The 16,183-nt window shown below is 42.9% G+C and overlaps 1 protein-coding gene across 1 annotated transcript; it reads right to left on the bottom strand.

The window, feature by feature from the left end:
- Positions 1 to 11,536: 11,536 nt before the first annotated feature.
- LOC139381468 (muscarinic acetylcholine receptor M3-like) lies at positions 11,537 to 14,337 on the bottom strand. Its single transcript, XM_071125033.1, has 4 exons — positions 14,171 to 14,337; positions 13,725 to 13,875; positions 13,356 to 13,425; positions 11,537 to 13,074 (listed from the first exon to the last, which is right to left on the bottom strand). The coding sequence occupies exons 1-4, from the start codon at positions 14,335 to 14,337 to the stop codon at positions 11,537 to 11,539; spliced, it is 1,926 nt and encodes a 641-aa protein (XP_070981134.1).
- Positions 14,338 to 16,183: the final 1,846 nt, after the last annotated feature.

Here is a 16,183-nt window from a genome sequence, read left to right as displayed (position 1 = left end):
TCCGGTTGGCCCCGCGGCCTTGTGAATGTCTTTATATGTTTATAAAGGTCTTACTCACGTCGGCTACGGAGAGCATTATCATGTAGTCGTCCGGAACAGCTGATGCTCTCATGCATCCCTCAGTGTTATTTGCCACGAAGCGAGCACAGAAGTAGTTGCTCGTCTGGTAGGCTCGTGTCACTGGGCAGCTCTCAGCTGTGCTTCCCTTTGCAGTCTAATAGTTTGCAGGCCCTGTCAAATAAGACGAGCGTAGGCGCAGGTATAGTACAATTCAATCTTAGCACTGTATTGAAGCATTGCCTGTTTGATGGTTCGTTGGAGGGCATAGCAGGATTTCTTCTAAGCTTCCGGGTTAGAATTCCGCACCTTGAAAGCGGCAGCCCTTCCCTTTAGCTCAGTGTGGATGTTGCCTATAATCCATGGTTTCTGGTTGGGGTATGTAGGTACGGTCACTGTGGGGAAGACGTCATCGATGCACTTATTGATGAAGCCAGTGACTGATGTAGTGTACTCCTCAATGCCATCTTAAGAATCCTGGAACATATTCCAGTCTGTGATAGCAAAACAGTCCTGTAGTTTAGCATCTGCTTCATCTGACCACTTTTTACTGGTGCTTCCTGACCGAGTTACTGGTGCTTCCTGCTTTAATTTTTGCTAGTAAGCAAGAATCAGGAGGATATAATTATATTCAGATGTGCCAAATGGAGGGTGAGCTTTGTATGTGTCTCTGTGTGTGGAGTACAGGGGAACTATAATGTTTTTTCCCCCTCGCACATTTAACATGTCGATAGAAATAAGTTTCCCTGCATTAAAGTCTCCGGCCACTAGGAGCGCCGCCTCTGGGTGAGTTATTTCCTGTTTGCTTATTTCCTTATACAGCGGTCTTAGTGCCAGCATCTGTCTGCAGTGGTAAATAAACAGCCACAAAAAGTATAGATAAACTCGTGGCAAATAGTGTGGTCTACAGTTGATCATAAGACATTCTACTACAGGCGAGCAAAATCTAGAGACTTTCTTAGATTTCGTGTACCAGCTGTTTACAAATATGCACAGCCCCCCCCCCCCCCCCCCCCCCCCCCATCTTGTGTTGTTCCATCTAGCCGGTGCAGCGTACATCCCGCTAGCTGAATATACGTCATCATTTAGCTACGATTCCGTGAAACATAAGATATTACAGTTTTTGATGTCCTGTTGGTAGGATATTCATGATTGTACCTTGTCTAATTTATTATCCAATGATTGCCAACGTACAATGTAATATTGACGTAACGGCAGCTTTCCCAATCGCCTTCTCCGGATCCTTACGAGGAACCCCGCTCTGTGTCCTCTGAACCTACGCCTCTTTCTCTTGCCAATGATGGGGATGTCGGCCTTGTCGGGTGTCTGAAGTACATTCTGTGCGTCCTGTTTGTTGAAGATAACATCTTTGTCTAATCCGAGGTGAGTGATCTCTGTCCTGATATCCAGAAGCACTTTTTTATGCCGTAAGATACGGTGGCAAAAACATTATGTACAAAATAAGTTACAAATAACGTGGGGGAAAAAAAACACAACACAACTGTTTAGGCGCCCGTAAAACTGCTGCCATTTTGCTGGCGCCAGAAGAACAGTCTGAACCACTGTGAAATGTTTTCCATTACCAAAAATATAGTATTTTCAGCTGGTGTACAAAACCAAAAGACGCAAAAACAAAACAGATCTACCGCTTTCTTAGACTTGCTCTCAATGAAAATTACAGATCTATAACTCACATTTCTACGTGCATTTTGTAGGGTCGCCAACAAAGTTATATAAAGAGCTCTTAGCGGTCGAACAGGGAAATGGTTCCTATAGTTTTTCTACCATTCATTTTAGAAACACTTAAAAGGTGTTTCGTGTAGGCTCACCCCGGCTTGGCATTTTTGATAACCATGTAAATCTCTCTCGGACAAAGTGACTTATTAGTCTATATTTACTCTCAGATTCAAAAATGATAATTAGCATCAAAGTAGACATCAGGCAAAACTACAAATCCCAGCATGCTCCTGCACATCCTCTCCAGCTGACACCTTTGCTAACAGGTATTGTGTCAATGTAAAACTTGCACAAGACCTGTTCACAGAATTGTCCATTTAAAGGAATGTAGCCAATTTATTCATTACCTCATGTAACAGATGGTAAGAATCTATGGATTAACTCTTGGCTTGAGTCGGCAGTCTCGTCCAGATCATTGTGGAATTTGCAGTTCTTTATCATAGCCACATTAGTAGGTAATTAGCATTTCAGTTTTGGTGGGTAAATACAGGCAAATATATTTATTTTAAAAAGTCACCTTGCCAGAGAGAGATGTAGTTAAAATGTCACACCAGGGTACGCCTACACGAAACACAACCCTACATGAAACACAGCCCTTATTTTAAGTGTTGCTATAATCCCCTATGGGGGAAAAGGAACAGTTGAGGAAAAAATTGGAACCATTCACCTGTTTGACCGCCAGGTTTTATGGCTATTACGAGGCACACTGTGATACTCCATTACAGCTTTAACGGAAATATCTGATGCACAAAAATGCACAGCTGGCCCTTTAAGGGCGGGCGGTTACCGTGGTAACGCGATTTCAGTCACGTTTGTGCGACTGAGAGTGAGTCTGACGTTTTAGTTTATTGCCTGTTGAAAGGGGAATTAGTCTCGCAGTGTTTGGTGGAAAGCAGACTGCCTCTATTGCGTTTATTGTTTATTATTATCCGAAAACATTATTTCTGCCGTTTTTGTTTAATCGCACAAAGTCAAACATCTACAAATCCTACCCCACCTTGCGCTACAACACCGCCTTGCTGGAGCTGTGGGCACGTATAGAGCTGAACACAGGCATGACATTTTTCAATTGACTTTAAACAGAAGTCTGCCTGAAGTGAGTCTTTTAACCTTGTTTCTTGGTTATTTATATCGTTTTATTCATTGTAAATAAGAATTTGTTCTTAACTGACTTGACTGGCTAAATAATGGTTAAATAAAAACTGCTAGGGAAGAGAAGACGCGGCTACTAGTCAGAAAACAGGAGGACAATCTACACTGGAGTTGCTTACCAAGACGACATTGACTGTAACTAGGCCACTCAGTAACACTTTTCACTTAAATCGGCTTGAAAATATATGGCAAGACCTGAAAATGGCTGTCCAGTAAACATCAAAAACCAACGCGACAGAGGTTAAAGATTTTGTAAGAATAAATTGGCAAATATTGTACAATTCAGGTGTGCAAAACTCACAGCTGTAATCGCTGCCAAAGGTGATTCTAACATGTATTGACTCAGGAGGTTGAATACTGATCTAATCAAGTTAATATATATACTCTCAGGAGGTTGAATACTGATCTAATCAAGTTAATATATATACTCTCAGGAGGTTGAATACTTATGTAATCAAGTTAATATACATACTCTCAGGAGGTTGAATACTGATCTAATCAAGTTAATATATATACTCTCAGGAGGTTGAATACTGATCTAATCAAGTTAATATATATACTCTCAGGAGGTTGAATACTTATGTAATCAAGTTAATATACATACTCTCAGGAGGTTGAATACTTATGTAATCAAGTTAATATATATACTCTCAGGAGGTTGAATACTGATCTAATCAAGTTAATATATATACTCTCAGGAGGTTGAATACTGATCTAATCAAGTTAATATATATATATTTTTACAGATGACCATTGACCCCCCCCTCCAAAAAAAAATACAAATACATTTGAATCCGACCCTGTAACAAAACGTGGCAGAAGTCAAAGGGTGTGAAGACTTTCTGAAGGCCCTGTTTATCTACACACACTACATGTCCAACAGTATGTGGACACCTGCTCCTCAAACACCTCATTCCAGAATCACGGGCATATGGAGTTGGTCCCCTCCCCCTTTACTGACACAACAGCCTCCACTCTTCTGGGAAGGCTTTCCACTAGATGTTGGAACAATGCTGTGGGGACTTGCTTCCATTCAGCCACAAGAGCATTAGTGAGGTCAGGGGTTAAGGTCAGGGCTGCAGGCCAGGCAAGTTCTTCCACACCGGTCTTGACAAACCATTTCTGATTGGACATCGCTTTGTGCACGGGGGCATTGTCATGCTGAAACAGGGAAGGGCCTTCCCCAAACTGTTGCCACAAAGTTGGAAGCACAGAATCATCTAGAATGTCATTGTATGCTGAAGCGTTAAGATTTCCCTTCACTGGAACTAAGGGGCCCGAACCATGAAAAACAGCCCCAGGCTATTATTCCTCCTCCACCAAACTTAAGTTGGCACAGGGCAGGTCCTTACCGTTCAACAAATGGCTCCAGAAAAACTAGAATAGTCCCAGTAAGCAAATTGACGTTGAAAATACGCATTTTCCAGAGGTTGAAGTTATGTTCAATTTAGGTTTCTGAATGAAAGTTACTTAAAATACACATTTTCCAGGAAGTTGAAAAGGCGTCTTTTCCAAACACCAAAAGGACAGATTTCCACCGGTCTAGATAAAAATCTGTCGTTCTGCCCCTGAACAGGCAGTTAACCCGCTGTCCCCCGGTAGGCCGTCATTGAAAATAAGAATTTGTTCTTAACTGACTTGCCTAGTTATATAAAAAGGTTAAAAAAATAAGTGGTTCTGTCATTCGGGATCAGGATAACTCACTGTAGTCATCATAACATGCTGCATTTCAACACTCCCCCGACGACAACATTATGTTTATGACTATATTCTAAAACGGTGCGATAACGTTCAACCCGATCAGCTCCGGCGCTCGTCCCCAAGCGAAATGCGCCCCGGGCAGAAGTAGTATCATCAATAGTAACAAACAAAATATACCTTTCCTGAAACTTACATTTAAAAATGGACTGACTGCCATGTTCAGATCACCAATAACCGTTATAACAGGCTAGAAAGTTCCAGTTTAGGCTAATATATTACGAAATGACAGCAACTCCATAGTGGAGGTGTAGAATGTAGATGCTGTTTCCTAATTGCAACTAATCTCGATCTGACACCTCAACCAGATTGCTGACAATTTGCCGCATGTTGTGTTGGTGTCAATCAATGTGAGGAACATGGGGAAAGTTATTGGTTTTACTGGACGTTTAACGAACATGTGCGGGGGGAAAAATACAAATAATATTTCCCTAGCAAATTCAAACGTTACTCACATCATGTTGCCACCGTGAAGTTAACGTTCACCGCCAGCATGCAGGCACCACATAGTCCATTGGAAAGACGCGCCCATTCAATCAGCCATTTCATTTCTTACAGGTGTGAATTCCTTGAGCGACGTTTTGATTTTCCTGTGATGACATAGTCAAATCCGGTCATAACTTTGGCATTTGACAGTATTTAATTTTTTTTTTTACTAGAAACAGAAGTAAACTTACTACTATAATTAACTGCTAAACCTAGAAACCTATAACGTTATACAGTCATCTATAACAAATACAACAGTGACGCCTAGTGGTTGATTTTGAGAAAACACCTAAGCCTAATGTCCTGGGGAGCATCATTTTTGGTTTATCGAGCTAACGTTATATCGTGTTCCTACGTCAAACATAAACAATCAAAAGATATAAACATGATGATGGTAATGGAACAGGAGACTCCCTTACCCTCCATTATAATAAGCTGGTCTATACTTTATACCTGCTAGTACTTACCGAATTTACACTGACTAGACAAAACATTAGGAACACCTGATCTTTCCAGGACACAGACTGACCAGGTGAATCCAGGTGAAAGCTATGCTCCCTGGTCTATACTTTATACCTGCTAGTACTTACCGAATATACACTGACTAGACAAAACATTAAGAACACCTGATCTTTCCATGACACAGACTGACCAGGTGAATCCAGGTGAAAGATATGCTCTCACTTTAATCAGTGTAGATGAAGGGGAGGAGACAAGCGGTTAAATAAGGATTTTTAAGGCTTGAGACAATTGAGACGTTGATATTGTATGTGTGCCCTTCAGAGGGTGAACGGTCAAGACTAAATATTTAGGTGCTTTTTGAGCAGTAGGTGCCAGGCACACCGGTTGGTGTCAAGAACTGCAACGCTGCTGGGTTTTTTCACACTCAACAGTTTCCCCGAGTGTATCAAGAATGGTCCACCCCCAAAGGACATCCAGCCAACTGGACACAACTGTGGGGGAAGCATTGGAGTCAACACTGGCCAGCATCCCTGTGGAACGCTTTCAACACCTTGTAGAGTCCATGACCTGACGAACTGAGACTGTTCTGAAGGAAGGTGTTCCTAATGTTTGGTGTGTGTGTGTGTAACAGGGTTATATTGATGATTCCCCTTGCCACTTTATTGTTAAGCCAATGGGTTTTTGGTTTGAGTTTTGTCTTGCCTTCACCTACTCAACATGGCATCTTATTGGCTGGTTTGCGTAGCTTGCTTACGAGGGGGGATGTTCCAGTTAGAATCGTCCCAGTGAACAAGCACCAAACCAGCGGTAAGTTGTTGGTTGCAAAGAACTGTACGTCAAAAGTGATTTTTATACTCTCAAGTGATGATTTAAATGTACAATTTATATAAATTTGTTTGTAAATGTTATTGGAACACCACACATAAGATGCAGCGGTTTTTGGTGCCTAGTTGTTAAGCATTTAGTTGTAGAGAATTCCAGCTAATACTAGCTAGCAACTTACTGTGTCTGGTGGGGGGGTTGGTATATGTTGTACAGTGCGTGAGTGCAGAGTTGGATGGTGAGAAGTGCATCGCATGAAGTGCAATTTTGTGTCGTTCCTATCAGAATAAATCTTCATGACTGGTGCTACCAAGTTGGAGTTTGTGTCGATTATTGATTGTACACAACGCAAGAAGAGTACTGTTACACGTGTGTGTGTGTGTGTGTGTGTGTGTGCGTGCGTGTGTGTGTGTGTGTAACAACAATCTGTGACCGGACACTGAAACACAGTAAGAAACTTTATTCCTCTATAAAATGACACGTTTATAAAAATTAAAATAAAAAAAATCCTTCAAATGATTTGTCATTAAAACGAGTGTTCTTCAGAAGTGCTTTAACAAAACTAATACAAACTCATCATATTATAGCTGAACACGCCGTCTGTGTCCATCAAGGTGGAAGTAACTAACAAACCATCTCTTATAGAATATGACAAGCATAAGATTATATGGCTCAGTAACATAAGTCAATCATATCATTATAAAACATTTCAATAACGCAAAACGTGGATTTATAAAACACTTAGAAAATGACTTATCCTTCTATTGATCTGATCACATAGGTGGAACAACCAAACATCTAAATGAATCTGTCCATAATTCCACACATAATGGCGATAAAACCAAACGTCTTGTATAATTCTTGTGTCAAAAAGGTGTATTTGAAAACTAGAACAATCCTTAAAACGTCTTGGAAAAATAGAAAATCCAACATTGTGTGTCCTGGTCAACTCATTGTGTGTCCTGGTCAACTCATTGTGTGTCCTGATCAACTCATTGTGTGTCCTGGTCAACTCATTGTGTGTCCTGGTCAACTCATTGTGTATCCTGGTCAACTCATTGTGTGTCCTCATTGTGTGTTCTGGTCAACTCATTGTGTATCCTAGTCAACTCATTGTGTGTCCTGGTCAACTCATTGTGTGTCCTGGTCAACTCATTGTGTGTCCTGGTCAACTCATTGTGTGTCCTGGTCAACTCATTGTGAAATCCATGAAGGTCATCATGTCAACAAAACTGTCCTCCCGAAACACCTGGCACCACATCAGCGAAGAGACAAAAAACTGCACCATGTTATTAAGTGGTTGCCTGGATACCGGTCTGTTGGTTGCCCGGATACCGGTCTGTACGAGTCTTATCATTCCACTCCTTCACACTCTGTGTCATGCCAGATATATAGACACGGAGTACAGGGTGTGGAATGATAGCACAAAACAGGTCTGGATTTCTAGCTAATTTAAGGACGACATCAGTTACTCCTAAAATAATAAGGTACCACTTCAAGTACAATACCCAGCCGATACACAGATAGACAGCTGGACATGCTGAGTTTGAGCCAACCAACCGTTCAGTACTACGTCATACTACATTTATACCACTAGGTGGTGCTGTTGGATTACTGACATTCTCCACCTGGAAACAGTCGGAAGGAAAAACACCTCAGTGCTCGACTTGGACTGAAATAGGTGCCTGAAATATTCATTTTGAGTGCTGGTCCTGTTTGTGGAAATCTGAAATACTTTATAATATTCTATAAGAGGAACTCAAGAATAATAACATTTGAGGTGCAGATCCTCGGTGAGCTCCTTCCTACCATAGACAACCACAGACAACACATCTCACCTCAGGTCGACTTGTTTCATAGCTAGTAACCATTATAGTCGTAGACACATTATCTTATTTATGGTATATGACTTGTATGGAAAAACTCATCATCATTTTTTTTGTTGTCAATATGTCTCCATGTTAAACATATTTAATTACATAAATTTTACTTTATTGCAAATGATCTTGTCCCTCGTCGTTTACACGTGAACATCTTGGACCGGGGTCACATTATTTTATAGAAAAGATAGAACAATCATTTTATATAAACATAGAACTGCATCATACTCTACATAAACATCAATTTAAAGAATCCACACAGTCACAATGTAAATATCACCTCATAATCACACAGTTATTTTAGATCATATAAGCAGCTTGTACACCAGCCCTGTGCTTTACAACAAGAGATGCAAAATTACAGCGCCTTTCCCCATAATTCCCAGGTTTTCCACAAATCCCAATTGGAGGATTCCAACATTCCTTCCTGTTTCCAGGACTCTTCCTACCAGGATTTGTTTTTTTGGAGGGAAAAAAATTCTTAGAAAGTTACCTGTGTTTGTGCAACCCCTTTTTAAACAACACTGTCTCACTTTGAGCAACGATTACAACCACCACAATGGTCCCCCGACACGTCAAAATCATCCCCGGCGACCACACAGAACATTAGACAAACACATGAAATAACATGGGATGAAAAAGGTTACTGGCTCAGGAAGTAGTTCACTACTCACCAGAACTCATTGGGTGGAATCAAAGAGTAGAGTAGCACGCCACTCACAGACACTTGGAAAGTACTGCAGATTTACATGAAAGTACTGCAAATGTACATGAAAGTACTGCAAATGTACATGAAAGTACTGCAAATGTACATGACTGAACTGCAGATTTACATGAAAGTACTGCAAATGTACATGAAAGTACTGCAGCTTTACATGAAAGTACTGCAGTTTTACATGAAAGTACTGCAGCTTAACAAAGTACTGCATCTTTACATGGAAGTATTGCACCTTTGCAAAGTACTGCAGCTTTGCAAAGTATTGCACCTTTACAAAGTACTGCACCTTTACAAAGTACTGCACCTTTACAAAGTATTGCAACTTTACCAAGTACTGCAACTTTACAAAGTACTGCAACTTTACAAAGTACTGCAACTTTACAAAGTACTGCAACTTTACAAAGTACTGCAACTTTACAAAGTACTCCATCTTTACAAAGTACTGCACCTTTACAAAGTACTGCACCTTTACAAAGTACTGCACCTTTACAAAGTACTGCACCTTTACAAAGTACTGCAACTTTACAAAGTACTGCAACTTTACAAAGTACTGCAACTTTACAAAGTACTGCAGCTTTACAAAGTACTGCACCTTTACAAAGTACTGCACCTTTACAAAGTACTGCAACTTTACAAAGTACTGCACCTTTACAAAGTACTGCACCTTTACAAAGTACTGCAACTTTACAAAGTACTGCAACTTTACAAAGTACTGCGACTTTACAAAGTACTGCAACTTTACAAAGTACTGCAGCTTTACAAAGTACTGCACCTTTACTAAGTACTGCACCTTTACAAAGTACTGCAACTTTGCAATGTACTGCACCTTTACAAAGTACTGCAACTTTACATGTCCACTTATTCACCTAATTGTAAAAATCTGCCAACTGGAAAGGTAACCGTGTTCTGTAGGATTGTTGAAGGTCTGTAACCGTGTTCTGTCTGATTGTTGAAGGTCTGTAACCGTGTTCTGTCTGATTGTTGAAGTTCTGTAACCGTGTTCTGTAGGATTGTTGAAGGTCTGTAACCGTGTTCTGTAGGATTGTTGAAGGTCTGTAACCGTGTTCTGTCTGATTGTTGAAGGTCTGTAACCGTGTTCTGTCTGATTGTTGAAGGTCTGTAACCGTGTTCTGTAGGATTGTTGAAGGTCTGTAACCGTGTTCTGTCTGATTGTTGAAGGTCTGTAACCGTGTTCTGTATGATTGTTGAAGGTCTGTAACCGTGTTCTGTAGGATTGTTGAAGGTCTGTAACCGTGTTCTGTAGGATTGTTGAAGGTCTGTAACCGTGTTCTGTAGGATTGTTGAAGGTCTGTAACCGTGTTCTGTCTGATTGTTGAAGGTCTGTAACCGTGTTCTGTAGGATTGTTGAAGGTCTGTAACCGTGTTCTGTCTGATTTTTGAAGGTCTGTAACCGTGTTCTGTAGGATTGTTGAAGGTCTGTAACCGTGTTCTGTAGGATTGTTGAAGGTCTGTAACCGTGTTCTGTATGATTGTTGAAGGTCTGTAACCGTGTTCTGTAGGATTGTTGAAGGTCTGTAACCGTGTTCTGTAGGATTGTTGAAGGTCTGTAACCGTGTTCTGTAGGATTGTTGAAGGTCTGTAACCGTGTTCTGTAACCGTGTTCTGTAGGATTGTTGAAGGTCTGTAACCGTGTTCTGTAGGATTGTTGAAGGTCTGTAACCGTGTTCTGTAGGATTGTTGAAGGTCTGTAACCGTGTTCTGTAACCGTGTTCTGTAGGATTGTTGAAGGTCTGTAACCGTGTTCTGTAGGATTGTTGAAGGTCTGTAACTCTATAGCAACAGTTCAGTTAAAACCAGGCTTGGGAACACCAACAGATATTGTCATACATTTGACAGCCCTTTTATATGTCCCAAATATTCCATTGGGTTGGGTGCCCTAAACATCAAATCAAATCTAATAAAATCTCCCCTTCCCTCCGTGTATAAATATCCCTGGTCATCTGTGTGGCCTTATCACATGCAACATATCTGATCTGAAACATAGAATGACGAAGCTGTAAAACATCATTCTAAATATAAACCATCAAGTTGGTGAACACCATTGCTGTTAAATATGAGGGATTCAGCATGAAGTGTCCTGTGGTTTTTTTTAGACAGTTTTTAATGATTTTACTATGTTGAATATGTCTTTGTTGTCAGTGTTTTGGCGCCAAACTGGTGCCAGTTGTGGGGGGGAAAAGTCAATAGTTGAAAGAGATGCAGAGTTGAATTGAAAATAATTGTGTATTTTATTTGTCGTGTTACTATTTTCCATTGTATTATTATATTATTATGTGATCTCTTCATCGTTGAGAAAGGCTCGTAAGTACAGTCCATCTCCCTGGCCAACTGTCCTGTTAATATAAATCATCCCAGAGAGGCCCGAAAGAGCCCTATACAGCTGACCCAGGGTTCCAGAGAGGCCCGACAGAGCCCTATACAGCTGACCCAGGGCCCCAGTAGATTACACCTGCAAGGGCTCCTTCTTGCGGAAGGCGACCGTCTGCCTCTGCTGGAACTGAGGCTTGTTGCGTTTGTTGATGTCCTGCCAGCGGCAGAGCAGAATCATCTTGAAGGTGTTCCTGAAGGTGAGGTTGCACATGGCGTAACACATGGGGTTGATGGTGCTGTTGACGTAACACAGCCAATAGCCCAGAGCCCACAGAGCCTCAGGGATGCAGCCAGTACAGAAGGTGTTGACCAACACCATAATGTTATAGGGAGTCCAGGTTATGATGAAAGCAAGCAGGATGGCACTGAGAGTCTGGGCGGCCTTCTTCTCTTTCTTCTCCTTGACTACACTCTGCTTCTTACGCTTGGTGATCTGGGTCTTGGCTTTGGAGGCGAAGCGCTTGGCCATGGCTGCATCCTTCAAGGAGATGGGGGCCGAGGAGGGGGACTTGGAGGTGGACGACACATCCCCTGTTTGGTGGCTCTTGGTGGAGGTCTGGATGGAAGACGAGGAAGTGACGGGGGTTTTAGAGAAGGAGCGTTGGTGGTAGCTCTTGTCTTCCTTGTCTTTCTCCCTTCTGGTATTAGAGGACGTCTTCTTGTCCTTATTATCGCCCACTTGTGGCCGGAGAGGGTCCTTCGTAGCATCCTGGTCCTCAGGAGATGTCAGCTGGGGGTCATTGTTAGGGTTGTTACCAGGGGCGGAGTTTATCCCCGGCAGGTTGACCACGATGGAATAGATAGCTCGGCTTGACTCCGTCGCCCCCTCCTCGTCCTCAGAGTCTGATTGGTCCATGGAGGCCCCGCCCCCATCGTTGTTGTTCCAGCTATCGGAGCTGCTGTGTTCCGGCTCTCCTCCCACTGTGATTGTCTTCTTCTTGGACCACCTACTCAGCGGCCAGAACCGGAAGCACCCTCTGGTCTTCTTGGCTCCAGAGTCTTTCTGACCGGCCTGGTTAAGCTCGTAACTGCTGCAGCTCCTGGAGCTTCCTGTCTTGGGCACCATGGGAGCCTCCTCTTCCTGGGCCTCCTCCTTCTTCTCCTCCTCCTCCTTCTGGCTACCACCCTGGCCCGCCTTGTTCCCTGCCCCCGACCCCCTCAACCCCGCCAGGTCCTTCTGCCTGTTCTCTGTCTCTCTGTAGATCCTCCAGTAGAGAACCGTCATGATGGTGACCGGCAGGTAGAAGGCAGCGATGGCCGTGCAGAATGTGATAATAGGCTCTGAGAGAAACTGGATAAAGCATTCTCCACGAGGCACAGTGCGCTCCCCTACGATATACTGCCAGAAGAGTATAGCCGGGGCCCACAGGACGAAGGACACGGACCAGGCCATGCTGATCATAGTCAGAGCTCTCTTGGTGGTCCTCTTGGCCCGGTAAGTCAGAGGTCGAGTTATGGAGAAGTAGCGGTCGAAGCTGATCACCAGCAGGTTCATGACGGAGGCGTTGCTCGCCACGTAGTCGATAGCCAACCACAGGTCGCACGCCCAGTTCCCTAAAGCCCATTGGTCCATGATAATGTAGGTAGTGTAGAGGTTCATGGAAAGAGTCCCTAGAATTAGAAAATTGTATTTTAGTTTCACTCTGATATTACAGTAATTGACTATATATACTACTCATGATATTACAGTAATTGACTATAAATATTACACATTTGATATTACAGTAACTGACTAATACATATTACACATTTGATATTACAGTAATTGACTAATACATATTACACATTTGTGAGACACTGTAGGAAATCATGGTACAATACATTATCAATATCAGCTGAGATACATTACATAATCTATACACGTATGAAAACAGTAAGTACAGTTAAAATACCGATGATGAGGTCAGCGAAGGCCAGACTGAGGAGATAGTAGTTATTCACCGTCTTCAGCTGCTTGTTCACCTGGAAGAGAAATGTTTCATTGTGATTAAAGTGTCACAGTAAAACATCAATTAACAAGACGTATGATGTCGAACGCTGTTAAAAAAACAATGTTGTGGACCATTCAGTAAGAGTTTTGAGGCACGGACGCCCCCTTGCAATAATTACGACCTGCGATACACGTGCCATCAAGCTACCTCGCGCTACAGAGACAGGAGATAGAATGGCCCACAGGGCGTGAGCCTGGCTCGGACAAGCCTTCTTAAACAGGTACAGGAAGTCATAATACAATGTAACGTTAGTCTCGGCCTACAATCTACCTTGAAGGAGATGAGCACCAGGATGTTTCCTACGACGGTGACCAGAGACAGAGACCCGGTGAGGAACACGATCAGGATGACCTGCCAGATGGTGTGACCTCCCAGAGGGTCATAGGTCACCGTGGGGTCAAGGAGGGAGGCGTTGGACAGGCTGGTCGAAGAGGAACAAGATGATTACATTGTAACACTGAAACTGAAATGTATTTCCTTCATCCAAACACTCCCGAGACAAACAGACGGAGAGGTTGTAGGAATGGCTCAGTCACAGTGCAACACCCCTAGAGCAGTTTAGAGGTTAAGTCCCTTGCTCAAGGGCACAACAGGCAGGAATATAGTATCTAAGGTAATGAATTCCAGAAAACCCAATCCAGTTTCTGGCTCACTCCCTGCAAATTCCCTTCAGAGAGTTAACTCTGGGATTCGGTTTCTAACCCTCTAACCTATACCTGGTCAGGTTGGTGAGGTCCCTGGTAATGGAGTCGTTGTCCAGCACAAGGCCCAGGCCCAGGATGGCGTTGTCGGCGTAGACCCTCAACCCTGGGGAGCTGTTGTTCAGGTACATACTGGGGTCTACAGAGGGGGAAGAGCTGGACGAGTTCAGGTTCAAGGTCATAGCGCTGCCGTCCTGAGGGCATATTCTGGAGACACCTGGGAGAGAAAATACCATTAGGTTTTTGGCTTTATAAAGTCATATACTCTGAGTGTACAAAACATTAAAGAACACCTGCTCTTTCCATATGGTATAGACTGACCAGGTGAATTTGGGTGAAAGATATGTTCCCTTATTGATGTCGCTTATTAAATACACTTCAATCAGTGTAGATGATGAGGAGGAGACGGGTTAAAGAAAGATTTTTAAGCATTGAGACAATTGATTTAAGTACCTTTGAACGGGATATGGTAGTAGGTGGAAGGCGCACCGGTTTGAGTGTGTCAAGAACTGCAACACTACAGGGTTTTTCATGCTCAACAGTTTCCTGTGTGTATCAAGAATGGCCCACCACCCAAAGGACATCCAGACAACTTGACACAACTGTGGGAAGCATTGTAGTCAACATGGGCCAGCATCCCTGTGGAACGCTTTCAACACCTTGTAGGGTTCATGCCCGATGAATGTAGGCTTTTCTGAGGGCAAAAGGGGGTGCAACTCAATATTAGGAAAATTGACCTAATGTTTTGTACACTCACTGTATATTATTGTGTATTGCGTAGAGGGTGTTCTTTAATGGAAGCCTCTCCAACATAATCCAGGTAGAGCCTGGCATTCCCCAGGGCAACTGTCTAGGCCCCTTTACTTTTTAAAATCTTTACTGATGACCTGCCACGGGCCTTGAGTAACGCCAGAGTGTCTATGTATGTGGATTACTTAATATTATACACGTCAGCGACCACATCAAGTGAAATCACTGCAACACTGAACAAAGAGCTGCAGACAGTTTAATAATGGGTGGCAAAAAATAAGATTGTCCTACATACTAAATCGCCGTCCATTTGACAAATCTGAACATCATTCTATCCTCCTGATACAAGCAAAGACTAAAGCAGGACGTGCCAGTGACTCGCTTAAATTGGAAGTGGTCAGATGACGCGAATGCTACACAAACCAACAGTTTTGCTAGCACAGACTAAAATATGTTCCGGGATTCATCCAATGGCATTGAGGAGTATATTACTTCAGTCAACGGCTTCATCAATAAGTGCATCAACAACATAATCCCCACAATGACCGTTTAATTACATATCCCAACCAGAAGCCATCGATTACAGGCAACATTCACACTGAGCTAAAGGCTTGAGCTGCTGCTTTCAAGGTGCGGGACTCCAACCCGGAAGCCTATGAGAAATTCCGCTATGCCCTCCGATGAACCATCAAACAAGCAAAGCGCCAATACAGAACTAAGATTGAATCGTGTACACCAGCTCTGATGCTCGTCGGATGTGGCTTAAAAACTATTACAGATTACAAAAGGAAGCACAGCCACGAGCTGCCCAGTGGACACGAGCCTACCCGACAAGCTAAACCACTTCTATGCTCGCTTCGAGGCAAGCAACACTGAGGCATGCATGAGAGCACAAGCTGTTCCAGAATGACTGTGTGATCACGCTCTCCGTAGCTGACGTGAATAAGACCTTTAAACAGGTCAACATACACAAGGCTGCGGGGCCAGACGGATTACCAGGATGTGTGCTCCGAGCATGTGTGCTCCGGGCATCTTCACTGACATTTTCAACATTTTATTTTTTATTTTTTTTATTTTACCTTTATTTAACCAGGCAAGTCAGTTAAGAACAAATTCTTATTTTCAATGACGGCCTGGGAACAGTGGGTTAACTGCCTGTTCAGGGGCAGAACGACAGATTTGTACCTTGTCAGCTCGGGGGTTTGAACTCGCAACCTTCCGGTTACTAGTCCAACGCTCTAACCACTAGGCTACCCTGCCGCCCCATGTCCCTGATTG

This window comes from Oncorhynchus clarkii, chromosome 23 (assembly GCF_045791955.1).
Source record: "Oncorhynchus clarkii lewisi isolate Uvic-CL-2024 chromosome 23, UVic_Ocla_1.0, whole genome shotgun sequence".
NCBI lineage: Eukaryota > Metazoa > Chordata > Actinopteri > Salmoniformes > Salmonidae > Oncorhynchus > Oncorhynchus clarkii.
Note: the sequence above shows the minus strand (reverse complement) of the source record. Positions and strands in the feature narration are given on the sequence as shown.

Bases quoted from the DNA above. Each gene is read 5' to 3' on its own strand.
- LOC139381468 (XM_071125033.1), bottom strand. From the start codon at position 14,337: ATGACCTTGAACCTGAACTCGTCCAGCTCTTCCCCCTCTGTAGACCCC. The intron at 13,426-13,724 runs GTAGATTGTAGG...TTTCTCTTCCAG, and splicing joins TGGTGCTCATCTCCTTCAAG to GTGAACAAGCAGCTGAAGAC. The intron at 13,075-13,355 runs GTATTTTAACTG...TTCTAATTCTAG, and splicing joins CTTCGCTGACCTCATCATCG to GGACTCTTTCCATGAACCTC.